A 23,141-nucleotide genomic window follows, 5' to 3' on the forward strand; every position below is an offset into this window, starting at 1 on the left:
ACAGGGGCTATAATCGTTTCATTGAAAATCTCAGAAAGTACATGTAATTTATTCATTGGGGCTAATTATATGGAGCCCTTAGCTGGATGGGCATTAAATCGAACACCCTCAATTTACTTTTCGCCGGGCGACATTACAGAACCGCGTACGCCGATCCAAAGCTGGATTCTCGGTTTTTTCTACCTGCCATCGGACGGTGAATAATTATTTTCGAATCAAATTACCCCCGATGCATCGAATAAGCATTACTCCAAATAATACCTGTCCCGGTTCCAAGTCCATCCGGCGAGGTCTCTTGTACACCCAGTCGTAAAAATCGAATAACCAATCATGATTAATTGGACGCGTAAAAAAAAAGAGCCGAATACGTGGCAATTTGGTGAAAAATTATGAAACGTATCGTGCCGACTAATTACGATCGTTAAACATCGTCGAAGCTGAGCGGCGACATCACTCTTCTCATCGATCCGCGACGACCACACGCGCTCGACTATTAATCGGAATTTACAATTAGTATCAATCCGAGTTGAACGAGGAATTAAAATGAAATTTTTATCGGGATATGCTAATACCAGTGCTGGCGAACGTTTCTACGCGTGCTACGACGACAGTTGAACGCGGCGCCGATCACGATTCGTCCGGTGACGATAAAAAAGTATTATGCTAACTGCCGGTCGATACGTAAAACGCGATATGCCGGCAGTAAATAAAATACTGTCGCGTAAAATAATGCCCTCTGCTGCCCTTTCGGCCATCCGCGTAACACCGACTTAATTCGAGGCGTATTTCATTGTAACGACTCCGCCGCGTTGGTAACTCATATTTCCACCCGGGGACCAATCCGGGCGCAACATTGTGCGAATAAACTGGGAACGTTTTCCCACTTTTTTGGCCCTCGATAAAATTTTATCACCACGACGTGTCACGATCAATCCGCTCTCAAGGTCTCGTTTCGAAATTTCTCGAGGATCACCAGGTTTATAGCATTATAATTGCGATCTCTGCGTTTCGAAACCCCTCATTTCTCGCTCGAACCTTGGCTCTCCGCTATCAAAATTCATTTCTGCCCTCGAAGATAATTATTACTTCCTCGAAGCAGGCTCGCGTCGCTCTTTCTAACAAATACCGTGTACGTTAATTTCAAAATACACTTCGTTCCGCTTCAGAATCACTTTTTCCCAACGCGAAGCGTTCCTCTCGCCTCTCAATCTCCCCTCGACGCATTGTTAAACCCAGACACGTCCTAGTCTCCATTAGCCGATTCGAACGCGAGTTGAGAGGACCACCTGTTAAGGGATCAATAGGATCGTAAAGAGCCCGATATCACGTCATCAATTTCACTGATCGTAACGGGCAAGGACCAAAAAGTATCTCTGTGTCCGGGACCTTACAAGCTCCGCGAGAGAAGCTATTCATTCCAGAGGCCATAAACCGGAGGAGGGGAGGCAATTAATCGACCTCGAGGAACGCGCCCCCGTTCCTCCGTACGAATTTGAAACATCCGCCGCGAGTTACTTTTTCTCCCTGGCAAGCTATTCGAATCGAATCGCGGTGGCTCGGTAGTAGCACACTCGAGAAAGGCATTTTATCATCCGAGAGGTACCTTTAAAGGGCGCGCGCGATATTTCCAGACATCGTCGAACGCGTGCCTTCGACGGTGCCGCTGGAATACCATTGGGAACGGTCCGCTTTTTTCCCGTTCCCTTAATTTCAGTTTAATTTGCCAAGCTGCGTAGAGGATTGCGCGCGTCCGAATGCCGATGACAGAACGGAATTCCTGGTTTTTACGGAAATTCGGGGCTGAGTGTTACGACGCGGCGTGCCGGGGAGATGCGAGGTACTTTAGAATTCCACCGCCCTGTTTCGATCGAGGGCCCCAACATTTTTGAATATCCGGGAATACCGCCGGGTCTTGTAACTCCTCCTGGAACGTTCTTGCGTCGAGACAAGCAAATTATACGGTACGAATATCCGGGTCTTATAAAAAACTACGCACACTATCATTTACAAATCTGTTACTTATTTTGCAAGCGAAATTGCAACGTGATCGAAATCCCCTAGGTTCAATTTTATCGATACGAAATTGATAGAGAAATGTTTAAGAAACGAATCGAGGAGCTAGCGAAATAATATCGAAAATATTCGTCCGAATCGAACGATACCGTCTATAAATTATTACGTGACATCCCAGCAGGATTTTTGTACATGCAACCAGTGGTATCCATGCCATAGGTTCGCCGTACCGTCCGTAATTTATGTTTGATCCTGGCGGCTGTACCTCGCCTGCTTCGCGAACGCGACCAGACCGGGATACGATTCCAGCTTGTAGGAACATTTTTTCGCCGAACGTTTTTCGACCACGGAAACAACATGTTTCGCTGGGATGAACGCAGCTGCGTGCAATAATTTTGTATCCAAGGACTCGCATGGTCACGGGTACCGCACCGAGATCGAATCGTGGATTTCGTCAGGAATCTCGAACGGAGGACCTTGATACGTCGAGATTGAATTAGAGACGTGGATGGCGGAGAACACAGGCTCGTACACCGCGCATTTATTAGCTTCCTAGATCTTTTAATTCAATTTTCGCTATTTAGCGCGGCCAGTCGCTGTTCGAGCGGTAATTCCTTATCCGAGGGATCTCGTCATGCAAGAGGTACACCTTCCCGAGATAGAAGCCGTGGAATTTGTAATGAATTGGTAATGAAGAGGAGAGCCATTTGCCAAAGATAGAGATGTTGCTGCTAATGAAGTTACGCGGAAGAAGGCCTCGTCTCGTGTTTAACGAGTCCTCGCGTCTTCCAGCAGTTCCAATTTAATTTCCTACATTTAATACGAGTGATTCCGTGTCCACGATAATATCCTAGATTCCCCGACGAGTTTGTAGCGAGAAACACCGAGGAGTCATTTATCTGCCAAAATAGGGACATTGCTGGCAATGAATGCACGCGAGAGACGTTGACCTGGACGTGCATTTAACTGGCCTTCACACTTCATTTTCCACATTTAACACGTAGGATGGCTACGGAAGGAGTAATTTAACATTCAAGAATCGTACAAGTAATTTCAACAACCTAATTGCACGGGAAATATATCATCCCGGGATAAAATCGTAAATTATGTTATGAATTCGCAACGAAAGACGTCGTCCAATTATTCATTCGCGAAAACCAACACGTCGCCGTTATTGAAATCAAGCGAAAAGAAGTGTTCACTTTTGTTTCACGCAGAGCGGAATGTGGCGAATGGTAAATCGGAGTGGATCTTTTTTTTTTGTCGCGCGAAACCGTTGACGGGGAATGATTTAACGGTGCAAGGAGCGTCCGCGGGACTCTTTATCGAGCAGATTTATTCGCGACGAACCACGCGGACAACGAAGTGTCGCAGGAGGCAGCGATTCAACGGAGAACAGAAGAAGATTTCACGCGGCTGTAACCGCGAGGCGACGCTCGATCGCCGTGGAACTTTTTAATGTTGATTAATCGGTGTTATTAATTCTGGTCAACAGTGGGGAGGCGTCCGCGCTAGACGCGCGCTCTATCCTTATAATTACTATAATTTCACGGCTACGCCTCCGAAGCGGTGGTAATCCTCGATAAATCGTAGAATTATCCTGTAATTAATTACACCGCCGCGGCACAATGGCGCGAACGTTCGACGCTGTTCATTTTTATCGACGCTTAATTATGTCTTACTCGCCGGGGCTAAATCTATGCTGCTTTCTAATTATTCAGCCGGAATCGTCGGAAGGAGGCAACGGGTTTCTTTTCTTACATGCGCGCCTTCCCATTAGCGCGACTCTTCCTCTTGATATACGTGTCCCTCGCACTCCTACCCCTTCGAACGTGCTACACCGCGCGTGCTCTTATCTTCGCGATCATTCTCTTCCGGTATCCTCTACCTTCGCGTTGCTCCACTTTATACTCGTATTTTCCAATTGATTATCCGATGCAACTTTAAGAGAACAGAAGAGAATACTAAGAATTCTAGAGTCGATCCAGTTCTGAACAAGTAGTTCAACTGTATCGATTCTTACGGTGACCAGGATTTTTACCGATCGTCCTCTACTAGCTACGACTTTTCATGCTACAGTAAATCAGATCGTTCGATAGCAGATTATGCAAAATAGCCGAGCAGGAGTCTACGCGCGAGAGATCTCTCCCGTCGCGATTGCAACAAGTGGGATTCAGATGAATGAAGTCATATTCACGCTTGTCGGTTGTTCGCGGAACTGGACCGTGTTGGAACTATTTTATCATAGTTTATATACGATCGTATTAAAGAATCCGACTTTCATCGCTTTGTCGTTACATTAACCGCGATGATTTATCATTATTATCGCCGGTTCGAATTGAGACGCGCGACGTCAAATGTACGGGTAGCCGCAGAAATTCCTGAAAAGAAACCTCGCGTTTAAGAACGAGCAGAAGAGAAACGGTTGATTTATTCACGGGCCACGGGCAGAGACCGTCCGCCTCGTCGTTCTTTATTTCGCCAGGACGTTCGGCATGAAAAAGATTACAGTAATTCGCTCCACTTTGTTCCAGAATGCTGTGGAGAAGATGCGTCTTCTAGTTCTCGTCCTGGCGAGCTGCTTGAACGTACTTGAGATCGTCCGTTGTCAAGAGCTTTCGGTCATCAGGCACTCCGATGGAGACATATTCACGTTGGAAGGTAAGCCTTCGTGCCGACTGCAATTACAAATCTCTATCGCACCCTTTATTCCCCCCGTCATCCGGGTTCCTCGTAATAATCGGTGACGAGATTGAAGCCAGGAGCGCGCAGCGTCTTCGAACGCAGCCCCCGATTCCTCCCTTCCAGAAAGAACGAAACCGCGAATTACGGAACCATAATTTGCGTCGATAACCCAGGAAACCGTGCGGGCCAATTCATATTTAAAAGGAGAAAAAAACGAGAGAACAGAGAACGGTACGCGCGAACGTATAGGCATGCGAAGTCACCGGATACAAAGCCTTCCTCGCCAGAGAATCGCGCGGGCTTAAAGGAAAAAAGCTCCTATAACGGATTAGCCGTGAAATTACCGTACAACGATTTGACAGCTTCGTTTCGTCCGGTCAAATTGTACGTCTCGTCTCGTCCACGCGGACACGAGCGTGGTCGTTCATTTTCAAAGTGCCTGATAGAGTCTTTAACCGTGAGTACGGTTACTTTTCTTGCTTTCGTCGAGATTCGAGAACTTCGAGACCACTTCTGGGTATTTCCTGCCCCCCCCATCGTCGCGCAATGGACAACAACAGACGCAGTCTAATCTTTGAAACGCATTTGCGACCAGGTTCCTGTACGGAGGCATGCACGGCGGTCAGCAGCGGCACGGCCAGCCCTTACACGCGCAGCCCTTCGACCGTAGCGTTGGTCCCAGCGAACAACAGCTGCACCTGCCAGTGCAACCGAGGCCTTCCCACCTTCCGAGAGGATCTTCACATCTGCGTGAATGATATCCACGGTAAGCCGTTTTAATCCCCGCTCAGTACGGTTATCTTCTATTGAACGTAACGAACGTAACGCGTTCCCCGTCCCAGCCGGTTGTTTCGTATATCATCCGGCGATACTTGGCGATCGGTCGTGCGAGGCCCTCTGCCTCGAAATAATCCGGCCATATCATTACCAAGCGCAACAGAACACTGCCGATTTCCACTCCCCGTATCATTATCGGTGAGAATCGAGTGCACGCAACGGTACCGTACACGTGTACCCCAACGTCCCACGGTGGTTTATTTCGGCTGCGACCACGACATGGATAGCGTTTTCATTGGCCCACCGATATATTCGAACGATAACGAATATCTCGATGCTTATCCCTACCAGCACGCCCACCACAGGGCCATCCTCCCTTGGTGTGTACTGAGAAAACGATCCTGAAAGCACCGTTTCGCCAGTGGTAACGACATCAGGGTCAGCTTGTTCATAAATTACTGTGTAGTAATGCGCACGCCAAATTACGAGGAACAATATTTCGACTCTGATCTTGATCTCGAAAGTGTTGCGTAAGTTCTGGATGGCTTTAGCGAGTGGTAGTTTTATACGAGGCGGAAAACAGAGGTCACTTCTCTCGTGGAAATGCCGCCAACCCTGTCGCAGCTATCAGTGGTGCGAAATGAACAATTTCTCTGTAGCTGCATCGTGATATTACACCAGACGAACTAGGAAGACGAGGTGAACGGTAATTTAGCCAAGTCGGGTTATATGAATTTTTCTCTGCCGCCGCTATTCCAACCTTTCACCCCGCGAGCAGCCGGATCCGGGGATGCATAAGCAGAAAGCAGAAAAAGCGGACGGTCGGGGACTCCACGGTGAATATTTCATAAAGGATGTTACATAAACAGGTGGAGACGTGGGGATTTTAAATTGCATTTATGCACGCGCGACGTGTTAGGAGGGAAAGGAAAAAGTAATAATTTGTTCCGTTCGTCGGGAACACTGGCGGCAGTCCGTTTTGCCTGTCCGCCGTTCCACGGCCGACCAGTTACATGCACGTACCGTTTTCAATTGAACCGTGTCATCAGAAATGATTGCTCTAGCTGTTCAAGCAAATCGTCCCCGCGCCGCATACTTGTGCACGGATGCGGCGGTGGACTGCGCGCGTGAAATTCTGCGATCGCAACATTTGCACGTTGATTCGCGAGGCGAATAACAATCGGCTAGCCTGTTCGAGAAACATTTCCCTTGAACGAAAACCTTGTACATCTCGTGCAATTTTATGGCTGCAAACTCTTATTTCAGCATTGTTGCAACCTGTTGCTCGTCGGAATTATCTATAAACTGATCCAGAGTATTTCCTCATTCTGATACGCTATTGTTTACGAGGCAACTTTATAGTATACGCTGTTAAATATTCCATTTTTAAAGCATCCTTTTAGAAGTTCTATTCGACTTCCCCATAGGTTCGTATAGGAGTATTCAAATATTTCAATCGTGTAAAATATATACAAGATCGAGCGTGAAATACATAAAAGTAAATGTTCCAGTCGATGCACGAGGATGCTGACCAGTAAGTAGCCTCATTATCGTTCTAAATTAATTGATTCGCGTAATGTAGCTTAGCAAATGATCCTTGAAATATCCGATGGAATTAACGTAATCGAAGGAGAAAGGGAGAAGCAAGGAACCTGGCTAATTGGATTAATTTGCAATAATTCCCGTGTTTCTGTAGCGGTTAACCGCGAACAGTCCGCCTCTCATTGCAGCGTGTTCGATCTCCAAACAACCATGCGAAGCATCGCGCTCAAAACCTCGTTACGCGCGTCGCTTTGGATACGATCTTTATTGAATTTTGCGCTTTTCAAGCACCTGGGTATTATATAGATATATAACTGTAATATGCGTTGGGAAATACAAACATTAAGACGATGAGAAGATATAACGGTGAAAAGAGCAGCTGCGTAGACGTCGAGAAAAAAAAATTATTATTGTTCGCCAACTAAAAATAAAAGAATCTAAAATAATCCTTTGATTAGTTCCAGGGAAATCTTCACTCGATATATCAAAATTAAGAAAGAAATATAATCGTACGTTATGGCGATAGCTAAAAACTTGGGAAGATTTCCTTTTTTCTCCCTTTCAAATGACAAATAAACAGGAGGAAATGTACATATTCACTATGGCTCAGCCGCTAGATGAGATCTTTACGAGTTTTCGTTGCATGCAGCGACGTTCCTTGTCGATCTTGAATTTCTAGCCGGAATCGTCGCGAAAACACGGCACGGGATCGTTACGCCGTAGCGCAGGCGACTGAAGACATCGATGCACGCACAAGACACGACGCGAGAAAAATTGCGCTACGATTCAGCGATAGGGTAATATCGATTGAATTATTGCTGTATACACGACTTGTTTCTCTCGACGGATACGTCCACTATGTGACTTACGAACATTTCTGTGAAACAATATAAACTGTAAGATTATGAGAATTCGATTCAGAGAAAAAACAGTGTTGAGGAGACCACGGCGAAAAATTGTACGGCTCGATTCCGTTGTGCGATAACAGATGTGATTTCAATTACTGTCGATTAAAAAACCAACTTCTCTGCAATCGCTTTTATTCATTTATGAATGTCTAAAGCGAACAGATTTAGCTGTTTCAACGCTATGCGCTCTTCATTAGTCAAATTTACTCGTAACGCGCGGTTTAAAGCGACGATAAATTTGAAGAGGAACGTCGTTATACGCGCTAATACCTTTGCGCACCCGTAGACTCCTCGTACAGTTGTACATCACTTTACATTTGACGCACACCGCAACGAAGGGATTAATGTTCCACCGCGCAGCATCGTAATTTCCTTTTCTCCTCGTGGGCACTGTTCTCCGTCGCGCGTTCACCTGATGCACATCACGCAAACTAATGTGCGGTTTCGAAAACGAATTCCATTAAAATAACTCACAATAGACACCTCTGACATCCGAATTTTTCCCTCGCTATTTATTCGAAACTGCCTCCAGAAGAAATCCATTAAATTAATCGGCAAAGAATATCGACGATCCTCGAGCTTCTTTTTATACGTCAGTTTTTCTCGCATCGTGCGAAAGATCAGTGGAACTCGTAAACGTCAGCCGCTACATACTTGCCAGCGTATATATAATACGTTGCACGACCGATAGCGTACCTCGTGGTCTCGGGTTCATCTTCGATGGTCACGTGAAGATCCCATCTCGTGACTTTGAAACCCTCGAGGTCTAGCAGCCCGCTCTAGTAATGATGCAATCGCGTAACCCTAAGCATATCCCGCTTCCACGTTTCTACCCATGCGAAACTTCACTTCCAGCAATCCTGGAGAACGTTTCTACGGGAACAGCTGACCGAGCGGACTGCTTCGCGGCGCAAACCTCTCCACCGTAGTCCCGTTATCGTTTCCATAAATTAATTGTCGCGCGGATGCAGCCGCTCCACGGTTCCTAACAAACCATCGATATCTGTTCGACGTCAGAGGGACGTCAGCGCGTGCATTTAACGAGTTTTCACATTTAATTGGCCAGCAATAGTACGTTAAACGTGTCCCATTGTTCCAGCCATCGCAATCGTGGCCTTAATCTCCCCGAGTCCTAGAAACCACGAGCCGTCCGTGCAATTTCAATATTTAATTACGCCACGTCGGTATCGATCGAACGCGTACAAGCGTTAGTTATACCAATGGCGTGCGCGAAAAAGTATCTTTGTCATTAAACGGCGATTTTCATTCCCCGTCGCCTCGTATTTCCCGCGTCGCGGTTGTTGCAGTCGCAGTCGCGCGAAAACCAGTTTCTAAACAAAATTAGCAACGGATTCTTTATCGAGGAACCGTCCGTACCGCGGCCGATAGACGATATCTTAAGTACATCGCCGGCACGGCGTTTCTTACGGCTTTTTAATCATTCCGCGTACATCAGGAGACTCTTTAATCGCGCCTCCATCTTCGCGTTGTTTAATATTCGTGACGGCCGATGCAATTTCCGTGGCCAATCATCGGCAATTCTCGCAGCATTCGTTCGCGATAAAATAGTTTATCTTCCAAGAAGAGAAACCCATCCGGACACGGTGGATAGATATTTATCACCCGGTTACTTTTTCCTCCCCGTGTACAATGGGCTCTGTGCAATTTAAATGCCGCGCAAGGTATGCGATCGTACAAGGTGTCCCGTAGCTGGCGACGCGTCGCTTCTCGCGCTGCTCCATGTTCTGATAATCAAGATATTCCGCAGCGTTAATGCGTCACCGCGTAATAATGAAAACGTCCCAGTTTGATAGGCGAGCAAATGGCTACGAGCTACACTCTATATATTATACTTAGTCTCGTTTAGCTGTCCCCCGATACTTCTGGCAGCCGCTGCGCTGCCCGTGACTAGCGGACCCCCATCGATTTTACGAGAGAGCTTACAGAAGTTGCTCGTCAGGGTACCCGCGCGGCGCGTTAACAGTACCTTGACCACGCGGATTATCGCGTTAAGGCATCCCCGAGGTCTGTCGCGAGGGGACGCGCCAGGGCATTAGTCATGTCGCCGGTACCGACGGTGTCTCATTCGCAGCCTCGACCCACGTGCCGTGATCGTTGGCGAGAAAACCTAATGGTTTTCACAGTTTCCCCGTCGTTTAATATCCGCGCGGTTTTCATCAATGTCGCGCAGGAAACGGTACCAGTCTTACCTGTTCCGCGGAACAACCGAGTCCGCGATGCCTCGGTGTGTTCACTTGGAAATTCCACTCCCAGCTATTCGATATTTCGCATGAAGCTGGTCCAGGTATTAGTCAAAGATACAGGAGATATGTCAATGCCATGAAACTAAGGAATTCCTGAGGAAGACCCTGGTCCCGCGTAGCTTGACTTCTTAACTTTTGAACGTTCGACAGGAACGACGCTATAAATTAAAGCAACGCGTGCAAGTAGAGTAATTGGTTTATTGGATATTTCAGGCAAACAGAGCAAAGCGGCTCTGGAATCTCGAATCGCAATCGGTCGATTGAATTCGCAGGGGCAGAGTCGAGACGTCTCGCTTATAATAGCCACGGTTTAATTTATGGTCAGACGCGGTGGTTCCCTAGGTTCTATAACGATCACGGCTCAGACGCAAGAAACGTTTGAAACGGACGTATTAATAGGCAGGTATCTGTGTATCGCAAGCGAAGAGACACGTAACTCCTGGCGGAAGGTAATTAAAAAAGCCGAACGCATGCTGGCGGACCGGTGCTGGCGTCGCCAGGGTCAACCGGTCGCATCGCTCGCCGTTTTGCAAGGCCGCGTATGTGTTCTATGCAACCGATAAATAACAGATCCGCGGTTGTACGACCGCGTCGAAGACCGGATGCCGGAGGGAACACGCGGAATAGCCGCATGTTGATCAGAAGTACCGCAAGGAACAATATCGTTTTCCCCCTCGCGGCGTCTCCGCCACAATGAAACGGATCCACGCCACGTCCGTGGTGTGGAGCAGAAGTCGTAACCCGCGGGTTCTTTTTCTCAAACCCAATCAGCATAACGGCCAGTAGAAATTGAGTTTCATTGGACGAACTCTAGACATTTCTCGCTGTACACCATTTTCCTTCAAGCGAAACACGAAGACTTATATGAAACCTCGCATGCGAATCAATAATGTAACGATCGTGCACAGGTTCTCGTAAAACCGATATTGAAAGTGAAGTTATCGATGGAAGTACCATGAACTTATAGCGCGAGTGCTATGTTTCTTTAATCAAACAGCCTAGCAGCAACTTTCTTTCAAATTCACGTATAGGGAAGCGCGGCAATTAACTTAATTTCATCTTCGAATTGCAATTACGAAGCTGAAAAGTTTCAGATTTAATAAACCTACCGCGGATCTTTTAATGCGTACCGTACAACTACTGTAGATAACAACCATCACCGACTCGTTCCTCGGCTTTATGATTACCCGTAATTATCCTGTCCTAACCACTCACTGTCTCGACTACTTTAACAGCAAACCGCCTAACAGGCGTGATAATCGAGCAGATTCGCTGGACATTTCTTGCCATTTAACGTAACCGCATCCGCGAACGAACTTTATATACACCCTCCTTTCTCCATTTTCCTCTTCAACCCTGTAAAACATTGAACGCTTATCCTCAATTTAATGGACACCGCGAGGCGTTTATGCCAATTCTCGAGAATACAGTTTCCGTTTTCCGTCTGTCAGCGCGAAGTTAGTGGAAACGGGATATAAGATAAGAATTCAGCAGGAAGCTGTGCCAAGATATCGGTACTTGCTTACCGCCGCGAGCAACTGTAGCCGCGCGATTCCCATTCGAGGATGACAGAATCGATCGGAGAGAGGGGCACGGGGATCACTTTCGAGTATTCGTCGTGGTTCGACTGAGGTCAGGGTTTATCGGCGCGGATCGTCCCGCGTTCGCCTGGATCCCGGGACCAACCTCGCCGATCGTTAATCAACGACTCGTTATCCGACGCCCGATCGTGGACGGAACTCTATGGTAGCAAAGGCCGTGCGCGGTCCTCCTACGAGCGAATAGGGTCGTCGAGACGGTAGCTACCGGCATTAATTATAAATCGTCCTCAAGGATCTTTTAACGAGGCATACAGGTCGATCAAGAAAGCCTCGGTGAGAGAGGGTCTCGCCATTTCGTTCTCTGATGAAAGTGAGAAGACAATCGTGCGTTTCATGGCTCTGTACTCTCTCCAAATATTGAACGATCGATTTAACTTGGGTAATAAATATCGTATTGGCACGCAAACGGGTTATGACAATATAATTTTACAAATACTCCTTGGAATAACCGTACAAATATTTTTTAATCACAATTGAATTTCATTAACTATCTACGCTGGTGATAAAACACGTATCGTCGCTTTTTAATTGTCAGAGGTAATTAGGAAAACGATCCATTTAGTTTATCACCGCGAACAACTTTACGCTTTGGTTTATAATAGCCTCATTAACAGGTGGTGCTTGGAAACGGTATTATGGCTGCATGTGATAAGACTCGAAGTTGCCGAACAACTTTGGTCGCCGTTAATAGTCCGTGAAACGCCGATATCAGACATGCGCAGCGATATGGGAAAATAATTCCTAACTATTCCTTCGTCCCTGTTTATAATCCGTGAAACGGTGATAGGAACCGTTCATGGTTACAGCGGATCATTTGTACTGCAGTAATTTCTTGTCTGGCACTTCGTCGTGAAAAAAGTGGAAATACCTTGAAAATGAAATACGATAGCAAAGTTATATACGTGTCTACAAATTGTTCAATCATCCTTAAATAAATTTTAAGGGATGATTCCAACAAACGAGACAAGAAATACCCTTCAAAACTGACGCCTGATCGATTTATGCCAAAGCATCGACAAATTTGCCAACTTCCGTCTGAAATGATTGCACGTTAGTGAGCAAACAGGATTATTATGTCCGCGACCTGGTTTCCATTAGAATCACGCGAAGAGTGAAACTGTAATGGACACCAGCCACGATTTACATCCTGCGGTCGTGATTCCGTGCTACGAGCTCATCGTCCGCAAGAACGTCCCGTGGAATAGCCCTAATCGACCGCAAGCTCACTCGTTACGTCCAATTGAGTGCACTTTCACGCAAATTCCCCTAGATCACTAGGATTTTACCCGTACTTATCCGAGCATTAACCTTAATGCAATTCTTCATCAAACCTGCCTCCTGCGATAACGACACCCTCGTCTGCGCTTGTCCTCTCCTTCCCTTATCGATCTCTTCGTTAGATCGTTCGAGGTCCGCGCGACGACCTCGAACGTGGATAACGTTACGCGTAAAGGTAATTAACGTCGAACGAAAATCGTGTGACTCGAACGATGCGGGTACCATTTAAATGATTCAGGCGATTGGTAAAGACGCTCGGGTAAATCTAGGCGATCAGGGTCGCGACCTGGGATCGGTGAGTACGCGCAGCCAGCTCGTGACATTTTCTCTTTTAGGCCACACGTGTCGTTTTATACGGACATGCGTGTCCGGCGATGAAAGCAGACGAAAGATCTACGAGGCTCTCTTCTCCTTTTGGCTTTCTCCTCGAGCAACAATGTTGCTCTACTAAACGGTGGCCAGAGCGTGCGAGGAGTTCCGTCGGTTTTAATTTGTGGGACACTTCCGGCTTGCTCGGATGATTGGATGTGGTACCTCCAAATGGGAAGATATTTGCATGGGGTTGCACGAATAGCAAAGAAATTGCTGTTACAATTCACGTTGAAGTCAAACGGGAAGAGAAACGTGGCGCCTTGAAGTTGTTAAAAACGTCTACGAGTTTGCAAGTTCGATTTTCTGTATAATATTTCTCGGTATAAAATTCTTGACACCAGTGCGTGCTTCGTTCCCACTTGTTCTCCAGTTACTTTTACTCCGTTCGAAGGGTAGCCTTCCGCTGTCGCATAAATTCGACGTTAGATGATGCCGAGATGATCCAAACAGCTCAGCGTCGGGCAATCAAACGGGAGCCGCGTTCGTTTTATCGCAATGTTTTAAGTAGGCGATTTCTATACCGCATACGGGATCCTTTGGAATAAATCTGTCCCACGGAAATCAATAAACCAGCTCTCGAAACGGTTACTGTCGCACAAATTCGTGACGGTCCACGTCGAAAAGATCTAATTTCTTTCGAGAGGATCATAAAATGATTTTTCGAGATTGAATTGCTAATTTCGTGTTAACGGTCCGTGTTTTTTTTATAACTGTAGACGGTCGTCCGCAATTTCTTAAATTCAATCGTTCCTGTTAAAAAAATCCTCCATTCCACGAGAAGTGATGATCGCCGGATTTTAGAGGCCCTGGAAAAAGTCTGCGATTCCCGTCGAAAAAAAACAGTTTCCTGGAGTGACTCGTTCTACTAATTTTCAGACAGCCTAACGGACCACGAAGTAGGTATGTTAGATGAGATTAAACCCTGATAGACGAAAAAGTATTATCCTATTGCATTCTCCAGTTAAGGAACCGGTACCATGTTCGTCGCAATTAGCAATCTTGTCGACTTAAGTAGAATTCAGCCTCTAAATGTAAAACCTCCGGGTTCCCCCCTCTTGTTTTTCGACCCCTATAAACAACGAATCGATAAAGGATTCGCGCGAGACACGCTCCTCTATCAATAAGAGCTAAATCGGTAAAGACTGATAAAGATTTATTTCCTGAAAAGAATCGTTAAGCTAGTAGGCATAATTTCAAGTTCTTCGCGTAGAGATATTAAATGAAAACTCTTTCAAGAGGCTAATCACATACGATTCTTTTAATAAAATATTTCCGGAGTTCGATAGGGAATTCGTGTGTTTGCATTTCGTTAGAATAATTGAATGTTCCTCAAAAGTATTAATTTTTTGAGAGAAGACTATTTTCTCTACAGTAGAAACAAAAATTAGGAGATACGATTAAACGGCAAAAATACGATAATTCCAACAGACACGATACAAGTTAATATCGACACACGTTCTCAATACTGTCCAATTGTTTGCGTGAACCTGCACCAAAACCAGTTCGAACGTTTACGATCCGTTTTATTGGGCATCATATTTTTTCTGCGAGCAGGTCGACTGCCGGGAACGAAATCATTAAACGTTTAACGAGCGGTCCTCTTCGTCGCGGCTTGACTAACGATCCTTAATTACGAATTAAATCGCGCGTAGCTCTTCGGCTGATAGTTGAAAAATTTTGAAGGCGTGGAACCAGCTTCGTGGCAGTCTCGTAATCTCGAGGAGATCTCCATAATCGATGTCGTGCAATAACCCTGCCAGAGAGACGTACCCACATTTGAGGCAGACGGCACGGACGCCTTGCGAAACTTAATTTTTAACACGTAACACTTACTTCCTTGGAATATCGTCTCACTAAAATTCTCAACGTAGCCGCGTTCATACGAAATGCGACGATTTGCGATTCAAATGCAATCACCTCTGCGTTCGGATCATCGCACTTTCGCGCGGTGCATCCCAACTTCTCGAACCAGCTGGATAATTGTACCGTGTTCAGATAACTGCAGGCGATACGGCGATGAAAATTGCGAGCTGTGCTGTGCGTACGAAATTGTCAGTCACGATGAAACGCGAACTTCCACGGGAGGAACATCTTTGCTTGTTCTCGCGCTTGAGATACTCCTCCCTGCGTCTAGATGGACGACTCAATAAACTTGAACGATCCTCGTATGGCACAGCCCTCGTTAGCAAACTTTGCTTAATGCAAGCTTAAATAATCGCATCTGTTCTTCTCCATTCAGAGTGCAACGTTGCTGGCTTCGTCAGTGGTGCCGGCCAAGTCGAGAGGGTGCCGTACGTGTTTCTACCCCAACGTGGACAGATAATCTATCCTCACGCGGAAATCCGGTTTGAAGGTAAGTCGAGGCGACGAAGGATCGACGCTCCAAGATAGAACCTTCAACTTACGATCATTCGCAAGGACTCGACGACCACTTTCAAAGTCGTTCGAGTCCCTCGAAATTTCAACGATTTGAGCAACGTTAAAAATACCGTTTCTATGTGTCGAACAAAGGTGTGACCACGCCAGTATGCGGAATAACCGGGGCCCAGCAACTGGGCCGAGCGGGATGGTCAGAGCTGAGAAATCTTTCGGACACGGAGCCACCCTTCAGGCTATTTCGTGACGAAGGGAGGACGTTCCTGCAGGTTGGTTTGCGTACAACGGTATATTATAAAATAAGTCATCATCGGCGTCAAAGGAGGCGATGTCATAATAAACATCGCTTAAACTGCGCCTCCTTAGACTTATCCCAAGCCGAAGAGTTACGAGTCCTCTGGTGCAACACGTTTTCCAAGAACCTGTATGATTTACGGCAACGGGCCACTCGTGTTCAGCTTGAACTTTGATACAAACATATTTCAGAATATTAATGTTTCGATTACGTGGATGGTTCGAAAATACTTTGGTACAGCCGACGATAATTCTCATTTCTCTAAGTATTTTGTACGAACTTATTATCTCGCGGAAATGCCACGTGTCCAGGAGTGTCAACCGTTTTTTCAGGACGCACACGGTGCCACCGTCAGGCCTGTAATAGATTGGAGTGAAAAAAGACGCATTTGTTCGGTCGTGTCTGGAATTCCATTGGACTTACCGTACACTTGCCCCGACGAAATGGGCTGTTCGAAATTGATACAGTGAAAATTCCGGTTTGCCAAGCGATCCTCAACGTTACACCGCGGCTCGCATTAAGTGCTCGCTATAATTGAACGTGTCGCGCAGCTCCTTCTTTTTTTCAACCTTAAACATTGTTCCAAATCTGAAGAGAATTCTATTCTCGTAGACGATCCGCGAGGGGTGATAACTGTCCGCTTTAACAAAAGACGAGCCATTGACATTACTCTAGAAATTTGCGAGTGTTCTTTACAAAACATCGTAGTTAGCAAGGAATCATATTAACAATACCAACGCTACAGCTTCATTTCATTCGAAGAGATTGCCTGACACGTTCGTTACGTTTCGTTCTTTTTGCAATTAATCCCAGAGGGAGATTCTTGCCCGCGACGACTTTCTGCGGTCGAATTTAATGCGAAGGATGACGAGAAGGGTGTCGTTATTCCCCGTGGAACTGTTGATTGACCCGGCAAATGAACGCCGCACCGTGGTTAATTCGAGGCAAACGAACGATATACAACCACCCGGCGCGTCCACGTGGTACTTATAAAGCCTCTGATGTAAGGCTAATAAGGGATCGCTCGTGAAAACGCGCGGATAACCGAAACTGGACGCGATGCTCAGATTAAATCTGCCAGAGACACACAAATCGGGGATAAGGAAACACGCGGATTCGATCGAATCGTCCCTATAAAACCTCGAACGGAGGACGCATCGGAAGGAGCGCTTCGCCAGGTCGTCGTTTCCTTCTGGCCCGACAGAAGCGTTGATGAGTCCTTAGTTTCAATCTCATTTCTTATCTACGCTGGATCTTTCATTATCGCGGTTCCAAAGTGTAATTTCTTGGCGGACGAAATTACACGGTCCAGGACAAGAACGAACGCGAACTGAACAGTGAAAATTATAGTTTGGCCCGCGAACGCTTTGATTAAATATAAGTTACATGGTTATTATAGCTGGATTGTTATTTGGATGATTTACGATGCAATTTACGCAATTCACTTTGCTTTCGATGAATATCGAATCAGCCGATCGAGTCACCCTCATTGTCAAGACGCAGCGAATCCAGCAATCTTGCCTTTACCCACGTATACGCGGCTGTATAATTAAGACTCTTTTCTTCCTGAATTCAGGCATTAATGAGGTGCTGCCGTCATCTGAGCTAAACGTGTCGGAAAATAATTAAGTGCTTTCTGTATCAACCAAGACTTACTTGTACCTGTTGCGTTGATAAAAAAAAAAATGCAGATTACTCCTTGGCGAAATCTCACCTTGCAACTCGGAATTAGCAATTTTTATACGACGTTGATTGCATCATCAGATCAGCTGACATTCTCCTCGCTGCTTTTGATCGTGGGGTCGTATACATCAGAAACAGTCGAGTTCAGGCTTGCACTGCAACATGATAATAAAATGCATAGATAAGAATTTGTGGATATATCTACGAATCGTCTCTGTCGGATTTGTAATGTACAATACTCATCGAAGCATTTCTTTCAGTGGATAGGGGAAACTGGATTAAGAGAAGCAGCGGAGGGACGAGTGGTGACGGCCAAACTCGTCTGCAGGGACGCCTCGCCAACGTCGAAGCTGCCTGGTGTCTTCACCCCGTGCGTGGCTTTCAGGGTGGCTGGTTCACCCTCTAAAAACAGTCAGTTTCGGTCTATTGAAATATGTTTCGCCTACTTTCCTCATGCGTTCTATACTCGAACGAATATAACTCTTAGAATAGCGTCAAATCATTGCACGTTTCATTCGAGAAATATAGTATTCGGATACGTTTTCTTATACTTCCATTTCTTTTCTGTACAAATCCGAAGAAAACGTCCGCGTTCAGCTAATACGAAAGTTTCGTTTCTCTCCGTCCTCAGACGTGCGAGAAGTGATGTTCTCCTCGACAACGCAACTCTCCCAAGGGCTCTCCACCCTGGAGTACACGGCCATCGGTCTCTCGTCCGTGGTTCTCGCCCTGATCTACGTCGCGAGCGTGTCCTTGTACCTGCACAGCAAGAAAGCGAAACGAAAGATCATTAAAAACCCGGAGCTGGGTTTGACGGCTGGTCGCGAAGGGAGCGGGCTGGTAAAGAGCAACCCTTTGCTAGCCGCCTCGAGGCACTTTGAAAGCGACACTAACAGTGCCCTAACGGAGAGCGATATCGGGGATGATCTTCCACAGAGTGACGGTGAACAGGGATGCGAAAATGTGCGTGAAAAGTTCTTTAACTCTAGAACTACTACTTTTTCCTTCGCTTATAATATTTCTCCTAATATCATTTCGAATGGATCGGAGAAAATTGTTGGTGGTTCTAATGTTTGAAGTATTCCTCTTCTTCTTCCATTTAACGTTTAACAAATTTGTATTTCTTGCTCGCGAGCAGATCACATCGGCTGTCGTTCATCCTCACTACGTTTACACGGAACAATCCGAGAGCTGTTTCGGGTCTGGATCGATACTGGGCGAGAGGCTACCAGAAGAGGATGTACGAGTGGTGGAAACGGCGGATAATCCGCATCAGCAGGACGTCCCCGTGTTACCAGGTGCCCAAAGGAGAAAGCTGTACTTCAATCCTGCTTATTTCGATAGGCAACTGCTCCTCGTAAGCGAATCAGTTCGATAAACAGAGATGAACGTACAGTAAATTCGAGAGATGTTCCCGTGCATAACATTTGAGACCTAAATTATTGATTAACTAACCAAGATAATATCATTGTGCTTCGTATTTAGGGATAAAATATATTTACTTACTTTGTCACGTATTTTGATAAGTACGCGATAATTTAAAGACAGCCCGGCATCTTTCTAGGCGCCCCCTCCAGCAGCCATCGAGTTCCTTCTCAAAATCCGGGAAGTCATCTCAATCGCCAAGCACAAGATGGCAGCGAAACGATTCGTTCCTACTCTCGTGGGTTAGTTTACAATTTCTTCTTCTCTCTGTTAAAGGAAAAACGAATTAGAAGAATAATTTGGATACATTTAAAAGCAGTACTGCAAATGACTAGAAATATTCAATGATAACTGTACAAACCCGGACCGTAGGCTAAAGCTTGACACGGTTTCAACCGCTAATTTACCGGTAATTAATTAATTACCAACGATTCAGGCATTCCGGAAGAGGAGAGCAGCATGGAACGCTGCGACTCGACAGGCAAGAATCAACCACAATCAGCCTCGAATTCCGCACAAGAGTCCATCGCCAAGTCACGGAAGTCGCAACGGTGCACCGGATGCCCCGGCTGCACGGACCCGTTCAGAAATACGTCGGCGTTCACGGAATCCGATCAGCCAATTCCGTTTGAGAGCAAAGTTCGAGCGTGGCTGGAGGACGTCAGGGCTGGGCCTCAGCGGCGCTGGCGTGACGCGGAGGAGGCTCGAAAGACCCTGCAAGAGAACACCAGGAGCTTCAGCAAGAATCTGGAGTACTTGAAAGAGCTGGCGAAACAGGACTTGGACCTGGACGCGAAATGCTTGGCTGGCAGACTTCTCTCCTGGAAAGACAATCCGTCGATGGTGAAGACGTTCCAGGATGTGACCAGGAGCGAGATCCTGGGCATGGACGAACGACAGAGCGTCTCGAAGCGTTCGACCAAATCGATGTTCGAAGAGTCGAACTATTACTCGGTGACGAACAGAGATTCCTCGGTCGGTGAGAACGGCAACGACGCGCTTAATGCAAAAGTGAGGAAAGCCATTGAGAATTCGTTCATCAAGCAGATGGAAGAGAACGCAGCTTTAGAGGACGATACCGCGAAGACAGAGGACGTCAAAGAAGAGAAAATCGTGATCCCCAAGGAGAAAAATGACGTGGAAAAAGAGAAGACGGTCAACGACGATGTTCCATCGCGGAAGGGGATGAAGAAGCCTAGCGGAGATTCCATACCACCGAAGAAAGACCTACCAGACATGATCAACGAACTTCCAAACACGAAAAATACGGCGAAACGTATTATGGACGCTGTGATCCGGGAAATGGTGGACGCAAAGGTGCTGGAGCATCATTCGAGATCGGAGAACGTCACGGATTACGAAGTGGACAGCTTGGAGCGTTCGAAGTGCAGCAGAAAGTCCTCGATTTCCCCAGAGTCCACGGATCAGTCGAGCCCGGCGTTGTCCACAGCCCTGCCGATGGACGAAGAGTTAACTATGCAGAATGCAGTGATCAATACCAGAACCAGAGAAATGATAATGTGCGACAAGCTGAACAAGGACATCCTCGAGAAGAACTATTACAATAACCTGCCGGAATTGGTCTCCTCGCAGAGGTCGGAGAGTTACTCGCTGGTCAGCGAGGTGTACGTGAACGACGGCTACGACAGCCCAGCCTGCAGCGACGATTCTGGCCCAGAGATCCAATACGAGCCGGAGAACCCCGGGCATTTGACGATCAAAGTGCAAGATTCACCGGAGAATTACGTGAAACAGGACGAATCCGAGTACGAGCCCGATACGTTGGACAGAAAGCCCATGAAACTGAAGATCAACGACGACACGAATTACGAGAAGGAAATCTCCGACGAGGTCTACGTGGACTCCCTCGAGAGACCAGCTCAGATACTGCTGAAGAGCAAAGGTAGCTTCCGGGACCAGGATTCGACGAGGAACGGATGCAACCTGCAACGCGGCTACGGTAGCCTCCGAGAGATCTACGAGGCCAGGCTGAAATCGAACTCCAGAGAACTGTCCGGAAGCACGAAATCGTTGAACGGACACTTGGAAGCCAGCATGTCCTGGAGGAAGTGCAAGTATCTGACCCCAGAGGCTAGGCAATTGAAGAGACAGCGGCAGCCGAGTAACCAGCCGGACGTGGTGCCGCTGCCACCCACGGAGAACATCTACGAGCAACCGAAACCCCCGCGGCGGGTGAAAGACGGGAAATTATCGTCGAACTCTCTCTCAAAAAACGACTGGGACAGGAGTCCTCCCGAAGCGGGTAACCCTACGACCAGCAACGGCACTCCTGTCCCCGGCAACCACACCGACGTAGGGGCCACTGAGAGTCCTTGCCCTGGCGGACCTCGCAAGCAGTCCGAGGAATTAACAGCAAGATGTACACACCAAGTGGAAAGGCACGCGAAAGCTGGCGGTTCCGCTCGAGCCAAGTCGAAATCGAATCCTGCACCGTGGACCGATTGTCAGAGGGAGAAAAGGAAGACTCTGGACCAGTGTCGCGGACAGGACTGTCAGAGGAGGCACAGCGAATTTCAGAATTGCAAGAGGCATCCGACCAAATCATCAAAGAGTTGCGAGTCGACGAGCGATCTCGCTAGTCGACTGCCCGGTTACCAACAGCTACGGATGAAGATAGAGGACAGCGGGTATCTGAGCAGCACCGACAGCAACTGTTCGCACAAGCAGCTGCTCAAGCACGAGGTGAGCAGCGTCTCGGAGACGGACGAAACCGAGTCTGTCTGCGACGGAGCCAGCGAGAGCGGTGCTGAGAGCGTCGGGACGGACAGCGTGTTCTTTGGGAACTTCCGCAGGCTCTCGGACGCGTGCAACTTCTCGAAGAGCGTCGACTCGGGCGTGGAGATCGGTGCGCAGGAGACGTGCATGCAATTTAGAGGTATTAGAGGTGAAAACGGTGGTCTGGAAAGGGCGAACTTCAGCACCAGCGATAGCGAGACCGAGAGCTTCATCACGGTTCTGCCACCTTGCGCACCTGCGAAGCCAATTTAACATCGGCTGCTCTTCTTCTATACTCAAATGATTTTAACGGGGGAATTATAATTTAATTGTGATGATAATTGTAGAATTCGTGTGTCCTGTTCTTTTACAAGGATCCCGTCCGCGATGGAATGAAAGTTAGATACAGTAGCAGTATTAAATACGTTCGGAAGGAGTGAAAATCAAAATTGAATTGCCATCGATTTCCATCGAGATCTTTTCACGCGGCAACGTACTCTTATGATAAACGTATTTAGTATTGCTTAGCGAAATACTTAAGGTCAGTATGCCCGTGCTGGTTTTACCCGTTTAGAGCGACTGTAAAGGGGTATGTCAGGCAAAATAATAATTAGTTTATAAATACCTAGATAGTATAGATAGGGGAGATAAGTTTCTTATTACAATAGTTCTAATTAATTGTGAAGCGCGTACGCGTTGAAAAGTTCGCCAAACGGGTAAACATACTGTAAATATAATCATTGATACAGATTCTGGTTAATACTGGGAGTAATCCACTTTGTATTTATTAATCTAATTAATTAGAGTTCTGTATGGACAGAGCCGATTATTTTACGTTGGTACAGCAAAGTACCGCGTAGAACTTTAGTATATCCACATTTTCAATACATTTATGTTCGAAAAGGGATACTAAATTTATGAGGGGAGGTGGGGCGAGAGGGAAGGGAATATTTATTTAATCATTTATTTTAAACAAAATTATTGTCACAAAGGATGGATTTATACGAGTATCATTTTATAGCGATACATTATTATGTATGATATATATATATATCATTACGGTTGACGATATATAAAAATTGCCATCGTAATTTAACTTAACGTAAGGTGGCCGGAAGTGCAATGTTATATTTGATAAGGATAGTGGCATAGTAGTTAAATGAATAAATCCGATTGCGATACTTAA

At 46.6% G+C, this 23,141-nt stretch overlaps 1 protein-coding gene across 1 annotated transcript in view; it reads left to right on the forward strand.

Annotated features, from left to right (window-relative positions):
- The window catches only part of LOC143430729 (uncharacterized), a 63,052-nt gene extending 40,824 nt beyond the window's left edge, over positions 1–22,228 (forward strand). The window contains exons 2-10 of the mRNA XM_076907124.1: positions 4,548–4,674; positions 5,294–5,464; positions 15,680–15,793; positions 15,952–16,085; positions 18,055–18,205; positions 18,426–18,757; positions 18,933–19,151; positions 19,359–19,461; positions 19,656–22,228. Coding sequence (XP_076763239.1) covers positions 4,563–4,674; positions 5,294–5,464; positions 15,680–15,793; positions 15,952–16,085; positions 18,055–18,205; positions 18,426–18,757; positions 18,933–19,151; positions 19,359–19,461; positions 19,656–22,228 — 3,909 coding nt within the window. The 5' untranslated portion in view covers positions 4,548–4,562. The remainder of the gene's footprint in view (positions 1–4,547; positions 4,675–5,293; positions 5,465–15,679; positions 15,794–15,951; positions 16,086–18,054; positions 18,206–18,425; positions 18,758–18,932; positions 19,152–19,358; positions 19,462–19,655) is intronic.
- The last annotated feature ends 913 nt before the right edge of the window (positions 22,229–23,141 follow it).

The sequence above is a fragment of the Xylocopa sonorina genome, chromosome 15 (assembly GCF_050948175.1).
Source record: "Xylocopa sonorina isolate GNS202 chromosome 15, iyXylSono1_principal, whole genome shotgun sequence".
NCBI classification, from domain to species: domain Eukaryota; kingdom Metazoa; phylum Arthropoda; class Insecta; order Hymenoptera; family Apidae; genus Xylocopa; species Xylocopa sonorina.